This window comes from Mauremys mutica, chromosome 14 (genome assembly GCF_020497125.1).
Source record: "Mauremys mutica isolate MM-2020 ecotype Southern chromosome 14, ASM2049712v1, whole genome shotgun sequence".
Classification (NCBI taxonomy): Eukaryota; Metazoa; Chordata; order Testudines; family Geoemydidae; genus Mauremys; species Mauremys mutica.
In genome coordinates, this window is record NC_059085.1 from 22537717 (window position 1) to 22554982 (window position 17266).

General features: G+C 41.8%; 1 protein-coding gene across 2 annotated transcripts in view; it reads left to right on the plus strand.

The window, feature by feature from the left end:
- The window catches only part of ITFG1 (integrin alpha FG-GAP repeat containing 1), a 195347-nt gene that overhangs the window by 125780 nt on the left and 52301 nt on the right, over positions 1–17266 (plus strand). For both annotated transcript variants that reach the window (XM_044987616.1, XM_044987614.1), the window contains exon 13: positions 5522–5565. In XM_044987616.1, coding sequence (XP_044843551.1) covers positions 5522–5565 — 44 coding nt within the window. The remainder of the gene's footprint in view (positions 1–5521; positions 5566–17266) is intronic.

The window sequence follows — 17266 nt, forward strand, 5'->3', positions numbered from 1 at the left end:
ACTGAAAGTACAACCCCTGTAACTTCAGCTTTTAGTTGATGACACCCCATTAGAGGTGTGCTTGGAGCTTATCTTTGATCAGTTTTCATAGTATAGCAGTAACTTAATTTACATCAGTGCACCTAGTTAAACACTGCACAACAAATTAGTTTAACTTTGTGAAAAAGTGTTTCATTCAATGTAGTATATAATTGTTTTTACACAACAATTTTACTTCCCCCAGATTCCAGCTATGCAAAAATCTAAATTAAATAGTGCTTTTAAGGATGTACTGGGAAGTAGAAATTTTAAATTAATGATACGCCCTGTAAAAAGCATATTTTTCGTTTTTCTTTTAAAGTGGTATTTGTGTTTCTTACATCTTAAATTGCAGACCTACTGAGCAATTTTGTAGAGTCAGAATTCCTCTGAAAGATGCACAGATTTGGCACCAGGTTATTAGAGTATTGTTATTTAATCAGAGTGTTTTACATGGTTGAACCAGCCTTAAGTCTTGGCACAAGACTAAAGTATGCTCAGGAACAGATGTTGTTGGAGGTATTAAGGAGCAAAGAAAATAAAAAGTGAATGAGATATTAATTTGCAGTCTGCTGATGAAAGTCTTGACTTCTTTTTCATATTCAGCAAGATATTTCCTCAAGCATGTGTCTCCCCAAGCTGTTACTAAGAGAGATGTAATATTGACTTTACAGCACTGTTTAAAGGGGCAGCTTAAAAATTACACTTCTGTTCAAGTAACACTGAATGCTACTATAAATTAAAGAGATTAGGATGGCAATTTTTTTTATTAAGTTTATTTACTATGCACACCTTGATAGCACTTTGTAAAGTCAGTTTAACTGTTTTGCCTGAGTGTTCAGTCAGTTCCTCGTTTGCCTAGGTCTTTCACTCAGCAACAGGAAAGAAAGAAATATCTTGAAGGAAAACATTACTGTAAAACCACAAAAATTGGCAGGATGTCTGAAGTAGGTTTATTTTCAAACTCCTGTTCACTTTGTTTTTTTTAATTGAGTTCATTTCAAGTTGGCAAACTTAGAAAGAAGTTTCAAAGTTACTGAGAGTAATCTGACGTCACTATCTGGCACTAATGTGAGGCAAAGACCTGTGATTTTGAACACCATATTTCAAAAACTAACAGTTTGTCTTAAAATGAGGTGGGGGAAAGGAAATGCAAAGTTAAGGCAGAAACTCTAGTCTACAGTGTTGTGCTGAAAGATTGTAGTGCCCATGGTATGATGATTAATTTTGTTGAAATTTGGACAGTATTTAAAAGAAAGTGGAGGCACAATACAAGACTAGCTTAGAGTATAAGGTCCAAGAGATAAATATATTTCACTGCTCTGAATATACATTCATAGTAGTAAATATTTTATATTAGGGATGCATAGTCCTGTAAAAATATAAGGTGAAGATAGTAGAAAAAAAATCTGTATTGAGCACTGCATTAGCTAAGTTTAATGGAATGATAACTTTTTAAAACCCCACAGGTGCTCTGTGCTTTACCTCTGCATTAGTCTTTACACTGGGAGTTCCAGTTTGGGAAGGATTCTCCCAGCAGCACAAACTGAAGAAGACAGTCATAAGGCTGCATTCCAAGGACTCTTTCACAAGCCCTGGTGAAGGGAGCATCCTGGTTGTGGGGCTGGGAACAGGAAAGGCAGTCAGGGACTAAGGGTATGTCTACACTACAAAATTAGGTCGAATTTATAGAAGTCAGTTTTTTAGAAATCGTTTTTATACAGTCGATTGTGGATGTCCCCACACAAAATGCTCTAAGTGCATTAAGTCGATGGACTGCGTCCACAGTACCGAGGCTAGCATCGACTTCCGGAGCGTTGAACTGTGGGTAGCTATCCCTCAGTTCCTGCAGTCTCTGCTGCCCATTGGAATTCTGGGTTGAGATCCCAATGCCTGATAAATGTAAAGACTAATGTCGCGGGTGGTTCTGGGTACATGTCGTCAGGCCCCCCTCTCCCTCCCTCCCTTCATGAAAGCAATGGCAGACAATGGTTTCGCGCCTTTTTTCCTGGGTTACCTGAGCAGAAGCCATACCACGGCAAGCAGGGAGCCCTCTCAGTTCACCGTCACCGTACATCTCCTGGGTGCTGGCAGACGTGGGACTGCATTGCTACACAGCAGCAGACAGTGCATTACAGCAGTTGGCAGCAGACAGTGCATTACGATTGGTAGCCATCGTCGTCATACTCCTGGGTTCTCTTTTAGCCGATCTTGGTGAAGTCGGTATGGGGCGCCTGGGCAGACATGAGAGTGACTCAGCCAGGTCATTCCCATTTTCTGCCGAGCACCCAGGAGATGACGATGGCTAGCAGTCGTACTGCACCATCTGCTGCCAGCCTAAGATGTAAAAGATAGATGGAGTGGATCAAAACAAGAAATTGACCCGATTTGTTTTGTGAAATCAGTGGCCTACTAAACCCAGGGTTTTGAGTTCAATCCTTGAGGGGGCCATTCTATGTGACAGTTGTTTGTGTTTCCCCTTGATGCAAAGCCACCCCTTTTGTTGATTTTAATTCCCTGTAAGACATGTCATCAGTCGCCCCTCCCTCCGTCAGGGCAACAGCAGGCAATTGTTTTGCACCTTTTTTCAGCGCAGAACCATAAGCTGCAAAAGCAAAACCAGGCGAGGAGGCGACGGCAGCGCGGTGATGAGAGTGATGAAGACATAGACATGGACCTAGACGTCTCACAAAGTACGGGCCGGGCAATGTGCCACGGCAATGTGCACATCATGTTGATGAGCTCTGCATGATCTACATGGTCATCTGTGCTGATCAGCTCACCACGCTGGCCAAACAGGAAATTAAATTCAAAAGTTTGCGGGCCTTTTCCTGTCTACCTGGCCAGTGCATCTGAGTTGAGAGCACTGTCCAGAGCGGTCGCAATGGAGCACTCTGGGATAACTCCCGGAGGCCAATACCGTCGAATTGCGTCCACACTACCCCAAATTCGACCCAGCCAGGCCGATTTCATCGCTAATCCCCTCATCGGAGGTGGAGTAAAGAAATTGATTTTAAAGAGCCCTTTAAGTCTAACAAAAGGGCTTCGTCATATGGACGAGTCCAGGGTTAAATCGAGGTAACGCTGCTAATTTCGACCAAAAATCATAGTGTAGACCAGGCCTAAGCCTCACCATATGCAGCACTGCTGTAATTTAGGCCACCAAAGGACTGATTAAAGTACTCTGTGGACTAGAAGTAGTCCAGGATTGGGAGAGTAAAAAGGTGTTTAGGCCTGGTCTGCATTGGAATGCATTTCTGATATAACCTATATTGTGAATTTAAACCAACATTTATACTCTCAAATCCTCCATATGGACACTTTCATTCTAGTATCAGAATGCCTTTTTTCAGTTTACTGCATTTTGGTTGGGAAGCTTAACCAAATAACTCCACTCTTTTACTGGAAAAAAGTACCCACATGGACCTTGCATCTGTATAACTATATTAGTTTAACTGGTAAAACTTTACAATATAGACAAGCTTTCAAAATGCAAACAGGCCCCAGCATTACTAATGGGTAATTGTTTAAGAAGAAGTTCAAGATAAATTACATGTTTTTAGTGTGTTAACCCTATATAATAAAAATATGTTCATTATACACATTGACAATTCCATACTACTTTCTTAAGGTAGATTACAGTTGTATATCCTATAGAAAATACTAACTGTAAATTTGATATATTCTTGTATTATTCAGACACTGCTTTTATATCCTGGTATATTTAGAGAACTAGGCTACGGTATATTACATTGTTCAATCACATGAGCACAGCTAATTTACCCAAACCATTCTTTCAATGAGCTAGCCAGATTAACCTCAATAACAATAATTAATGTTGGAATTATAAGTTGATTACCAGTTAAACAAGAGTTTGTCATCGTATTAGACTGATTGAAAGTTCAGAAAACAATATTGTGCTGTCTCTGATCTACAGTTGGACTAATTGATAGCTATGACTCAGGAAAAACTTAGATTTCTGTGTTGCATATATTTTGTAACGATTTACAACCCACCATAAAACAATCATTGAATTGAGTTTTTATAGATGGGACTGAGTATTGTGTAAGCAAATTTCTCTTAATAAAGCAAATTTAAGTGTAGTGACTAAACATAAGCATTTTAGCAGTGTGATCCTGTTGCATATTTGAGCGAAGTTCAAATATTTTGACATCATGGATCAGCTCAGTGCTCAAAATCAAGCATAAGTGGATTTGGAGGTTGTTACTGTTGGGGTTTTTTTCAAAAATGAAAATGAAATGAACAGCAGTACTTCCTGCCATTCATTTACAATTTTTTAGTTATTTCTGAAGTCACTACTTGCTGTTCCAAATTTCAGCTAAACACTGGGAGAGACTTTAAACAGCATCACCCAGGTTCAATGGCATAGATGCACAGATCTGTCAATTATCTGTAAGTTGTTGGTTTGGTGTTCTCGCTGGAGGGTCCTCAATTCTGGAGCTTGCACTTCGTCTTTCCCCCCAATTCACAGACCTACCTTGGAATGGCAGAGCCCAAATCTGCAGCCATTTGAAATCTGAGGGGTAGACTTTCACTTCCGTTACAGAAAGCCACAAGGAAGTTACATTTTAATGCATTAGCAGGCACTTGAGTAAAAGCTGGATGTACTTTGTGCAGACTCTCAATATTGAAGAACCATTATATGAGTAGATCAATTGGACAGATAACATCCCTTATTCAAAGAACTAACCAGAAATGACAGGACAAAGGAGGAGGAGATATTTGGTCTTCTCCAATCAGAATGATCCATTGTGTGCTTTTTTTTTATTTGCACTAGATGATGTGACAGAACACATCTGATTATGCATCAGACAGCTTTCATGTCCTCCTTTTAGTTAATTATAACTAAACATTTAAGTGACAACACTTATTTAATCTAGTAAGATTTAAACATAATCAGAACTGTCACATACATTATGCATTATGTGCAACTATATACATTTGTCAATAACAGTAATTTCTAACTGATGGGATAAATGATTGTTAGGAATTTGTTTAATAGATATATTATAATTTTTCACAAATATAAACAGTTTTATTACTACCTTAAAGTTTACTGATTCCCTTTTTTAAAAAGTAAGTAAATTGTAGGAGTAGTCATACACTTGAAATGAAGGATAATGAGCAAAGTATACAATGCAACTATTTTTAGCATACATTTTAATTTGTTTGCATTTTTCTTAAGTGGCAAATCTATCTTTGGTTAGTATAATAAGTGTGATAGAGCAGTGATTAGCTCATTACCTTCTGCAAAGTGGCATAATTTAAATGAATCAATAGTCTTTTTAAATGTTAATGTAAGTTATGCAACAGCAGTTTATTCTCTTCATGAACTATTTTTACAAGATAGGCAAGCTAAGTATACCTATATAGAGGGGCTTGAATTGATGCTGTACACTAATAGATTCAGAGAGAGGTAATGCTTACTGTAAAATTGTTTGACAATATAATAACTATAAACCCCACTTCTGTTTTTCCACAGTTCTTAGTGGCCTCTGTTCTAACGATTGTCCTAGTAAAATAACAGTAAGTATAATTATTTACATTGTTAATGAAATTAATATCTAGAGGGCCCAGTCTGAATGTGGCCCCTTTGTCCTGATTGCAGTACAAACATACAAGAAACAGCCACAGCTTGGAAGAATTTACAGTCTAACTTAAGATACGGAGCAACAAGTGGATGTAACTGACTGAGGGAATGGGAGCGGAAGAGTAGGAGTAACATTAACAAGTACATCTGGTTCCCAAGACTGATTACATCCAAAATCTGCAGACTTTTTACAAAAGACAATAAACAATTCCTATCAGTAATCACTAATAGCCACCCACCTAGCTCTTATTAGTTGGCAGTTTTCCATATTCACAGTACAAGTGGGTCTGGAAGAGGAGCTTGAAGAAAGTAAAATTAAGTTTTTTTTGTTTTTTGTTTTAAATAATTCAGGTTTATATAATGTATAAGAATTTCATTTTGACAAGACATTGATTATACTGGTGTATTTAGGAGTCAAGAAATTGCTTTATATGGAACCAACTTTCCACTCAGATCTATTTACTTATTTAGGAGACATTTTGTGATATGAAATAACAAACGATGCTCACAATATTAAAAAGTCAGCTGAAGGAATAAAAAAGGGGATCATATCAGAAATGAACATTAATAAACAGATGTTGGGGAAAGTTTATTATTCACTGCCACTGTTATGGGGACTGCTATACTCACAGCTCAGCAGTATCCTCCTTGTGGCTCATCCAGGGAATTAGCTCTTTCACGTGGTCTGACGCCCCTTCCTGTGGTTATGCAGTCTGTCATTCCCCTCAGCTACTCCATGGCCTCTCATGTGCGAGGAGCGGCAGCACTGTCCTCTTCATAGCTTACCCCTCTGGCTAAGTCACATTAAAGTTATTCCCCCTTCTGGGAGATCACAAATCCTTTGAAGTAAACGGTCCCAGGCAGTCTGCTGCCCACTGGATGGTCTGTGCCACTCCTCCAGTGGCTGGTAGGGGAACCTGGCCCATCCTCTACACCAGATTCTAGTTCAGGCCTCTCATGTGCGAGGAGCGGCAGCACTGTCCTCTTCATAGCTTAGCCCTCTGACTAAGTCACATTAAAGTTATTCCCCCTTCTGGGAGATCACAAATCCTTTGAAGTAAACGGTCCCAGGCAGTCTGCTGCCCACTGGATGGTCTGTGCCACTCCTCCAGTTGCTGGTAGGGGAACCTGGCCCATCCTCTACACCTTACTGCTCCCTTCCTGGACTGTTTCCTACTCTGTCCTGGCAGCTTCATGCTCTTCCCCCACGTATCATGGAGTGTCACTGCAGGTTTCTTCCCCCAGCCTGCCAACTTCCTCTCTTTTAGATCCTGCCCAGCTCCTCCCTGCCCCAGCTGGACTTCATCTGCAGTTAGGCCCTACCACTTCCTAGGTTTCTTCCAGCTGCAGCCTAAAGTTAATGGGCCTAATTTACCCCTGCAGAGCTTGTGTGGGGTAGATGCCCCATTGCAGCCACTTAAATAACACTGAATGTAAATATAATTCCCCTACAAAAAAGTATTAGGAGCTGTTTGTTATAGTATAAGTAACCTTTTATGACAATATCAACATGAAACTCACCTTATACTTTCAGCTCTCATATCTGCGTCAAGGTTTTCCTTAATGTGTCTACTTCTCCTCACGCCCATACTGTTCATAAGTGTTCCTCTGGTTTTGGTCACCTCCTTCTTCTTCTGTGCCTTATTCTCATGACTTCAGCTACTGTCTCTGGGCTTGTCTACACTACCGCTTATGTCAATGTAACTTATGTCCAAATTCACAGCCATGAAAAATGTGTCACGGACCATGAAATCTGGTCTCCCCCCATGAAGTCTGGTCTTTTTTTGTGCTTTTACCCTATACTATACAGATTTCACAGAGGAGACCAGTCTTTCTCAAATTGGGGTCCTGACCCAGAAGGGAGTTGTAGGAGAGTCGCAAGGTTATTTTAGAGGCATCGAGGTATTACCATCCTTACTTCTGCTCTGCCTTCAGAGCTGGGTGACCGGAGAATGGCAGCTGTTGGCCAGGTGTCCACCTCTGAAGGCAGCACCACCAGCAGCAGTGTAGAAGTAAGGGTGGAAATACCATAACATGCCACCCTTACTCCTGCACTGCTGCCTTCAGAGCTGAGCGGCTGGAGAGTGGCAGCTGCTGACTGCAGAGCTGGGCCCTCAGGCAGCAGTGCAGAAATAAGGGTGGCAATACCATACAATGCCATCCTTACTTCTGTGCTGCTGCTGGCGGCAGCGGCTCTGCCTTTAGAGCTGGGCTCCCGGCCAGCAGCTGCCACTCTCCAGCTGCCCAGTTCTGAAGGCACCAGAGCCGCCAGCAGCAGTGCAGAAGTAAGGGTAGAAGTACCACAATCCCCCCTACAATAACTTTGTGACCCCACTCCCCACAACTCCTTTTTGAGTCAGGACCCCTTCAATTAAACACTGTGAAATTTCAGATTTAAATAGCAGAAATCATGAAATTTTTAAGTTCCCATGGCCATGAAATTGACCAAAATGGACCATGAATTTGGTAGGGCCTTACTTATGTCGCTCAGGGGTCTGAAAAAACCACCCCCCAAGTGACATAAGTTGCATAGACTTAAAGCCATGTCTACCCCACATTATGTCGGTGGGAGAGCTTCCACCTCTTACTGAGGAGTAATTACGTCTATGGGAGAGCGCTCTCCCGTCAACATAGCACATCTTCATCAGATGCACTGCAGAGGTGCCACTGCATTGGTGCAGTGGTGCCGATGTAGCGCGGTAGTAAAGACAAGCCCTAAGTGTAGATCACTGCCAAATTTCCCTCTGTCTTCTCCCTTTCTGTTCAGTCATACATCTGCAGATTTCTTTCTGAGAGATCTCTTGCTGAATGTTAGTGCATCAGCTTAAACTCAACATAGTAAAAACCAAACATCTGCCTCTCTTAAACACCATTTCTCCAATTCCTTTCCTGTGTACACAAATATGATGGATAATTCAACAGTTTTTCCCATTGCTCCTCCAAACTCACTTCTTAATATTCATCGCACAATGATCCACAAATCCCTTTCAGTTTTCTATAATTACTTTATCATTATTTTAACACCTTCTTTTCTCCTTCAGAAGAGAACATTAAGCATCAAATTTTAAAATTTTACACATTGGCATTTGACAAACTTTATCAAGTAACATTTATTGAGTAAATAAAACAATAGTAATGAATAAATGCTAATGATTTTTAAGCTACTGTTTGCATGTACAGTTTCAGATAAAGCTTTGACATTAAAGAAATCTGAGAAAGCATTAAACACTGGCTGTGAATTTTCAGAAGGAAGTAATTTTCTACTCCTTTGAATTCTTAGTCTGTTGCTTGATTGCACTTGTAACGTTTCAGGAAATTAATTATTCACCCTAAGAGAGTGTAATGTCTTTTTGGTTATTAACAACAATAATTTTCATGCCTGTCAAAATGGGATGTAAATCCCCCTTTGTCTGAAAAACTGAACTAAACCTTAACTGTGGATCTGCCACCAATGCTATCGTATTAATGCATAAAATAGTTACATAAATGTGCCCACTGCAACCTTTATATAATTGGGTCTTTGTCCAGCTAGCTGGAAGAAAAGGGGCATTGCCCCTTTAAAGGCTCCCTTACAGCAGGTGGGGAGAAGAGGAAAGTTAACAGGGATGGACAAGGGCAGGAAGCAGTTGGGGTGACATTAGCACAAGATCTCTGCATTACCTTTCCTGCTGACTAGAAAATGGGGGTGGTATTTATACCCCTGGCAGCCTTGTAGTGGCGCTCTTTACCAGGATTGGGTTGACAGCACCCAGGCACCTGTGTACATGAAAGAAGGACTGGGTTCCCTTTTTTACCTGCTGTGGCTATTACGCTTGTTGCCCCCCTTGGGGGACTGGGAAGGAATTTTGCATTTACTGCCAAATTGGTCCGGGTGGGGTGAGTTTTTTTTTCCTTCCCCACAGCTAGTCTGGGACCCAGTGGAGTGGAATAAGGGGGTTAGGTTATAACATAGCAACTTAACACACAAAACTTGTGGCAGATGTCCAGTGCAGGTACTCAGTATGTAAGGGATATGGTTATTGGATAAAATGGATTGGAAAAAGATTTGAAGGAAAGCATCTGTTAAGGGAGCTTGAGTAATGGAGGAGTTCAAGCTGGTGGGGGAGGGTTTGAGGCTCCTACATCTTGTCAGCATGAAGCCAACCCGCCTCCATTTCCTAATCCATTTTCAGGGAGCTGAGGAAGGGAGATTGAGGATCCTGCGTCTTTGAACAGCAGGGCGTCAACCACCTCCTTCCTGCAGTGTACAATTTGTTGCTAGGTACTCCCAGATAATATAAGTCAGGAGTGGCCAACCTGTGGCTCCGGAGCCACATGCGACTCTTCAGAAGTTAATAGGCGGCTCCTTGTATAGGCACCGATTCCAGGGCTGGAGCTACAGGCGCCAACTTTCCAACGTGCTGGGAGGTGCTCACTGCTCAACCCCTGGCTCTGCCACAGGCCCTGCCCCCACTCCACCCCTTCCCACCCCCTCCCCTCAGCCTGCAGTGCCCTCATTCCTCTCCCTCCCCTCCCCGAGCCTCCTGCATGCCACAAAACAGCTGATCGGGAGGTGCAGGGAGGGAGGGGGAGGTGCTGATTGGTAGGGCTGCCGGTGGGCAAGAGGTGCTGGCGGGGGTGGCTGACGAGTGGCTGCTGACACTTTGCTGTGGCTCTTTGGCAATGTACATTGGTAAATTCTGGCTCCTTCTCAGGCTCAGGCTGGCCACCCCTGGTATAAGTGAATAAAGTTGTGGCCTCGTTAAACCACAATCAATGGTCTCATGTCTTTCTTCCCATGTGGACAAACATTGAAGAAGTCTCAGTTCAGCTAGGACAGTTTAAGGAAGTTTACTGAACTCCCCCAGACCATTTGCAAAAATAAGCTATATTGTGGGGTACAGCTTCAAAATAAACCTGAACTTACTTTTTAAGAAATCAATTTGAAAATCATATCAGGTCCAGTTTATGAAACTGCTTTTAAATAATGTGCCTGACTGATCCTAAAGCTCTATTGCAGTTGAAACATTTGCCTCCAATTTATCCCTTTTTGACTTTCTTTGAGGTTCACGTGATTTGAATGGCTATTTGTATTCTTTACCTTCTCCTCCCGAAACTTAGGAGATAACACAACTGCATTGACAGCTGAAAAAGATATAAAAAGTGTACTTTGCCATTACTTCTCCTTCTGACTTACATTCACTTTTTAAATTATTGTAAGTCCCTAGAAATGTTTGTCATATTGATTTTTACTTCAGATTATTTTCATTATAGTAGAAAGTGTCTGTGCCTTTGCCTAGTGCCACAGATAGTTCCAAAAAACAATTTCAGTACCTATATGCATATATTTTAAGCAGCTGTTCTTCAAATCAGATCATATGTATTTAATACTTTAGGAAACTTGACTGAATATTGTGGCATTCTGAGCTAAAACATTTTTTTATAATTAATTCCTCTGATTTTTTTTATTTTTTTATTGTAAAAACAAACTCAATTTAAAAAAAAAATGTTACAGTCTACTTTCAGATAAGGGGTAAGAGCTCCTGGCCCAGTACTTACTGCCACCAACGCGTTTCCCATATTCCCAGTGGCTTCTTTGGAACCTTTGGGATGTTCCTCATTCTGCAAGGTCCCGCTCTATGTCCTAGACCAGAGCAAGATCACCAGTCCTGGTTGTAGTTTCTATTCCTGAGCCATCTCCATTGGAGGCACAGTCTGATGCCATCCCTCCTTAGCCAGTTCATCCTAATCTCCTTGCACAGGAAGAAGTGCCTCCACTGGCACTGCATCCTCTTCCTCAACAGACAACTCCACTGTACCGGACCCTTCTTCACCTGTGCCTGATGATTTCAAGTTGTACCAGGACCTTCTCAGACATTCAGGTTGAGTTTGTGCAATAGAACACACATACATTGTTGGTCATCAGCTCAGGGAGGACGACCTTCCTAATAAATGAAGCTCTCTTAGAGCCTGCAATACCCCAGCTTCATTGCCTACTACAGCAAAAAGTTCTGAGAAAAGATAATATGCAGGGCTTTGAGAGTTTTTATTCCCATCCAGCTTCAACTCCCTCATGGTAACAACGGTGAATGACAGATCACAACAGGGAAGGTATAAGTCTACCCCCAAGGACAAAGTCTAAGAGGTTGGACTTGATGTGGAGATATGGAAGGTTCTGTATGGTCACTCCTAGCACCGGTCCTTCCCATGTTAAATCAAAATGACTGGTTTGCTGCTCTGGATCTTCAGGATGCCAACTCTGTCCACATATCTATTCAAGTGACACCATCATAGGACCTAATCACATCAGCCACACCATCAGGGGCTCATTCACCTGCACATCTACCAATGTGATATATGCCATCATGTGCCAGCAATGCCAAACCGGACAGTCTCTACGCAAAAGAATAAATGGACACAAATCTGACATCAGGAATCATAACATTCAAAAACCAGTAGGAGAACACTTCAACCTCTCTGGCCATTCAGTAACAGATTTAAAGGTGGCAATTTTGCAACAGAAAAGCTTCAAAAACAGACTCCAACGAGAAACTGCTGAACTTGAATTGATATGCAAACTAGATACTATCAACTTAGGCTTAAATAGAGACTGGGAATGGCTGAGTCATTACACACATTGAATCTATTTCCCCCATGTTAAGTATCTTGTCAAACTGTCTTAAATGGGCTATCTTGATTATCACTACAAAAGTTTTTTTTCTCCTGCTGACAACAGTTCATCTTAATTAATTAGCCTCTTAGAGTTGGTTGGGCAACTCCCACCTTTTCATGTTCTCTGTATGTATATATATCTCCTCACTATATGTTCCATTCTATTCGTCCGATGAAGTGGGCTGTAGCCCACGAAAGCGTATGCTCAAATAAATTTGTTAGTCTCTAAGGTGCCACAAGTACTCCTGTTCTATTTCCATGTGATGATTCTCCCAAACCACAGAAAGTTTCTGAGGTTTGTCGTGGGAGGTCACTGCTATCAGTGCGCTTTACTTCCCTTTGGCCTTCTCACGTTTTTACCAAATGCATGGTTGTGGTGACAGCTCACCTCAGAAAGGAATTAATATCTTTCCATAGTTGGACAATTGGTTAGTGATAGGCTAGTCCTGGGAGCAAATCCTCTCGTGTCCAGTTCACATTACGTCTCTTTGATCATCTGGGTCTCATCTTGAACAAAGGGAAGTTGACGTTAATACCAACTCAAAAAATGGAGTTCTTTGGGACCCTACTAGATGCTACAAGTTTGAGAGCATTTCTGCTGAATGAACAGTTTCTAAGGGCTTGGCTACACTTGAGAGTTGCAGCACTGGGAGTTACAGCGCTGGTCGTACAGCTGTGTAGGGAAAGCGCTGGTGTGTGGCCACACTCACAGCTACCAGCGCTGCAGTGTGGCCACATTTGCAGCATTTGCAGCGCTGCTGGGAGTGATGCATTATGGGCAGCTATCCCAGCATTCAAGTGGCAGCAACGTGCTTTTCAAAAGAGGGGGGGTGGGGTATAGTGTGACAGGGAGCGGGGGGGAGAGCGAGAGAGTGGATTTTTGGAGCCGACACTAGCTCCCTGCCTTGCAAAATCAGAAAATTTTCCCGGCCCCTTAGTCTTAACTGCAAACAGCCTGCAGACCAGATAAGCAGCACGGACTCCCTTTCTCCCCCCCTCCCCCCCCCACATTTCTCTCGTCAAGCAAACACTCAACCCCTGTGAATGAGGCAGGCAGGGATTTATCTCATTTGATTGTTCACAGTCAGTTACAGATTGATCACAGCAAACAGGAGCTGTGTTTGTTTTTTAGATAAGCAGCTCCAGGAGCCCCCGGAGCCCCGAGTTCACAACAAAACAAAGAGAGGCTGCATAACAAAACAAAGAGAGTAATTTAGTTAAAAGCATTCTGGGATATCTCCTAATATCCTGGAGGCCAATAACAGCGCTGGTGTGTGGCCACACCTGACGAGCAGCGCTGCATCACCAGCGCTGCACTCGTTATTCCCCAAGCAGACCAGGTGTTCAGCCAGCGCTGCAGCCAGGGAGTTGCAGCGCTGGATGTGCCTTGCAGGTGTGGACAGTTACTAAGTTGCAGCGCTGGAAAGCCTCCACCAGCGCTGCAACTCTCAAGTGTAGCCAAGCCCTAACAATTCCTCAATGCAGTCTCAACCCTCAACTACACTCTGTCTTCCTAAGTGTATTAGGCCATATGGTGGCATGTAAAGACTGTACCCTCGTCCTCTTCAGGCATGGTTAAGGTTGTTCTGTCACCTCACTTGTCAATAATTAGACAGGTACAACAGAATGCCTCAGTCAATCCTGCATTCTCTATAGTGGTGGACAGTTCAGGGCATTGTATGCCAAGGTGTTCTGTTTATTCGTCTTTCTCCAACCAGGACTACAGCTGTCAATGGCTCCTCAATAGGTTGGGAAGTGCATTTGGGGACAATGAAGATTCAGGTTTTGTGATTGGAACTAGAAGTTTCCATCAATATCAACATGGAATGCTCTCTACCAGCTGTGTCAAGAGGCAATGAATTTCTGAAAGTTCTGTATCAAGGAGAGCATAATTCCCACAGCCGCTCATTTACCGGGGATCCAGAAACAATTGGCAGATCACCTCAACAGAAATTTCTCCTAGGATCACTGGTGGTCTCAGAAATCCAGTGTGCTGAGTTCAGTCTTTGCAGAGTGGGGCATTCTGATTATCAGCTTCTTTGCAATGAGAGACAAGAAGTGCCATCAATTTTGCTGTCAAGCAAGTCTCAGCCCAAGCTCCCTAACCAATGCCTTCCAACTCAGTTGGGGATAGACTCTGAGATATGCCTTCCTCCTGATTCCAGTCATCCCACAGGTCATTCTTAAGCTGAAGTTGGATCATGCCAAACTGATTCTAATTGCTCCAGTTTGGCCGAGGCAGTGTTGGTTCTCTGACCTACTATCTATTGATTCATCCTCTCAGATTTCTTCCTCTTCATCCCGACCTACTGACTCAGCACCACTGTTGAGTTTTGCATCAAGCACTGAACACTGTACAGCTCATGGTGTGGATGCTGCATGGCTATTTGAGGAGAAGGAACAATGTTTGGAAGCTGTTCAACAGTTGTGGTTTAGCAGCTGAAACCATCTACTAGGGTGACTTTTTTGTCCAAGTGGAAGCAATTTTCAGTTCGGTCGCTTGCTCAGAGGATTCAGCTGATGCTGGCCTGCATTCAGAACATTTGGAGTACTTAGTACACCTTCAGTCATCCAGTCTCTCAATCAATTCATTGAGGATTCACTTAGCAGTGATCTCAGCCTTTCACCTGCCTATCCAAGGGAGGTCAGTTTTCTCTCATCCTGTGGTAGTGAGATGTCTTATGAGAATCATTAGTCTCCATTTGCCTGAGAAAGAACTGGTTCCCTTGTGGGACCTTAATACTGTCCTTGTTGCCCTTGTAAGACCTCAGTTCAAGCCCCGGCAACCTGTTCTCTGTCACTCCTGTGCCAGAAGATGCCCTTTCTTGTGGCCATAATACATGCAAGGAGCATATGCAAGCTACAAGTCTTAATGCCAGAGTCCCTGTAGAGCCAGCTTTTCAAGGACAAAGTGGCCCTACTGCTGTATCCAAAATTGTTAAAAAGTGGTTTCACAGTTTCATTTTAACCAGTTGATTTATTTACTGGTGTTCTTTCCTAAACCACACCACACTGCAGTGCAGATGAACACTGATTTCGCATGTTGGATTCAAGAAGATGTTTGGCATTTTACCTACACAGAACTAAGCCTTTTTGGGTATCACCTCTTCTGTTTGTCTCTTGTGCAGATCAAATGAAGGGTCAGGTAGTCTGTGTAAACAGTCTCCAGGTGGATGACTTCCTGCATTTCATCAGCATATGAAATAGCTCAGACCATGCCTCCACATAGATTGCAGGCTCATTCAATGAGGGCCCAACCTACATATATAGCATTCCTCAGTGATTTTTCAGTGGACAATTTCAGGGCTCCTACCTGGTCTTCTGCACATACTTTTATCAGACACTATGTGATTACCATTGCATTTAGGTCAGATGTAAACTTTAGGAAGGCAGTCCTGCAAGCATTCTTTAAGTAGACTCTGAACTACACCTCCTGTGAGTGCTGTTTATGGATCACCAGAGTGGAATACACGTCTACAACCACTTGATGAAGAAAAGATTGTTACGTACCTGTATTGTAACTTGTTCTTTGAGATGTGGGTGCTAACGTGTATTCTATGACCTTCCATCCACTCCACATCAGTCTCTATTCCTGACATTCAGAATGAAAGAATTCAGGGGGATCAGGGTGGCGCTGCCCTTAAATAGCGTGGGGAGAGACTAGAGTCAAATGTGTGAGCACCACCTGTATGGGTACTGCTAGGCAAATTCTTCTGGTTTCAGTGCACTAAGCATGTGCACACCTGAGTGGAATTACAGGTCTGCACCCACATTTCGGAGAACAATGGTTACAGTATAAGTAACTTCTTTTTCCAGCAGTCATCAAACCTATTTTTAGCTTCTCTGAGCCAATGTGCCATTCTGATATTACCATTTAAAATCTTTTTAAATTAGAGTTTAATCAAACTAATCGTGAGTCCTTTGCTCAGGAGTTCAACCAGAGATCTACAGTAAATTAAGTTTTATTCCTTTTTTTCCCTACAAAATGGCAGAAAAAAATGGAATTTTTGAACTCTGGTAAATACCTCAATTATTGGGATGCCATAATTCAGTAATACCTTCTTGAATTTACTTCCAACTTGAAAAAAAAAATTAAACAGCCCCAGATGTGGCCTATCAATTTTGAAGCCTGTATTCCTTTGTTTGTGGATTTTTAGGGCGTCAGGATTACACAAAATCAGATTACAATAGAATTCAGTTGCAGCCTTACTTATGGATTGGCTATCACCACTCCATAATATATCTCACCGAGAGGGTATTCAAATTATCAAATAATTTGAATAATTTATAAGATTTTGTTATGTAAAATATATATGTATGATTTTAGTCCCAATGAGTTATTGCTGTCAAGGCAACCATACTTAACACTGAAACTGTGAAAAGACCTTATACAGTGATTGCTAGCATGTTATTTTGGCTAATGGCCAAATAGCTCAAAATTACGTCCTTTACAAGAAAAAGGTCAAGTTGTTTGGTTTCATTTTGGGGAAAGAATTTAAGATAGATTCTAATAAGATTGTTTGTACAGTCTGTGACTTTAAACCCTAGATGATCAGCTCATTTAAGTTCTGTCACTGGCTTCTACAGTTCCATCAAACTGTCAGGTTGCAGTCAATCCTTCCCTTTACATTTGCAGTAGTTGATGAAACAGCATCAGTACTGAAAACACAGTTTTCTGCATCATTGACTAAAAACATCTGAAAATGATGCAGAATGTTCCAAAATTGGCTTTTACATGAAACTGACTGGATTCATTGTTTCATTTGACTGCATTTAGTCAAATCAACCACAATTAAAGGTGCTGTGATGTAGTGAGCACTTGATAGAGTGAACACTTTTACACATTATCATTTTTGATCGTGTATAATAAAAGTATTTTTACAATAAAACTTTTAGAAAAGTGTGTTTAGAAATTAACTGAAAGAAGTATCATTACCTATAGCAAAGTGATTATCATATTTTAAAAATGAATTCTACTCTGATATA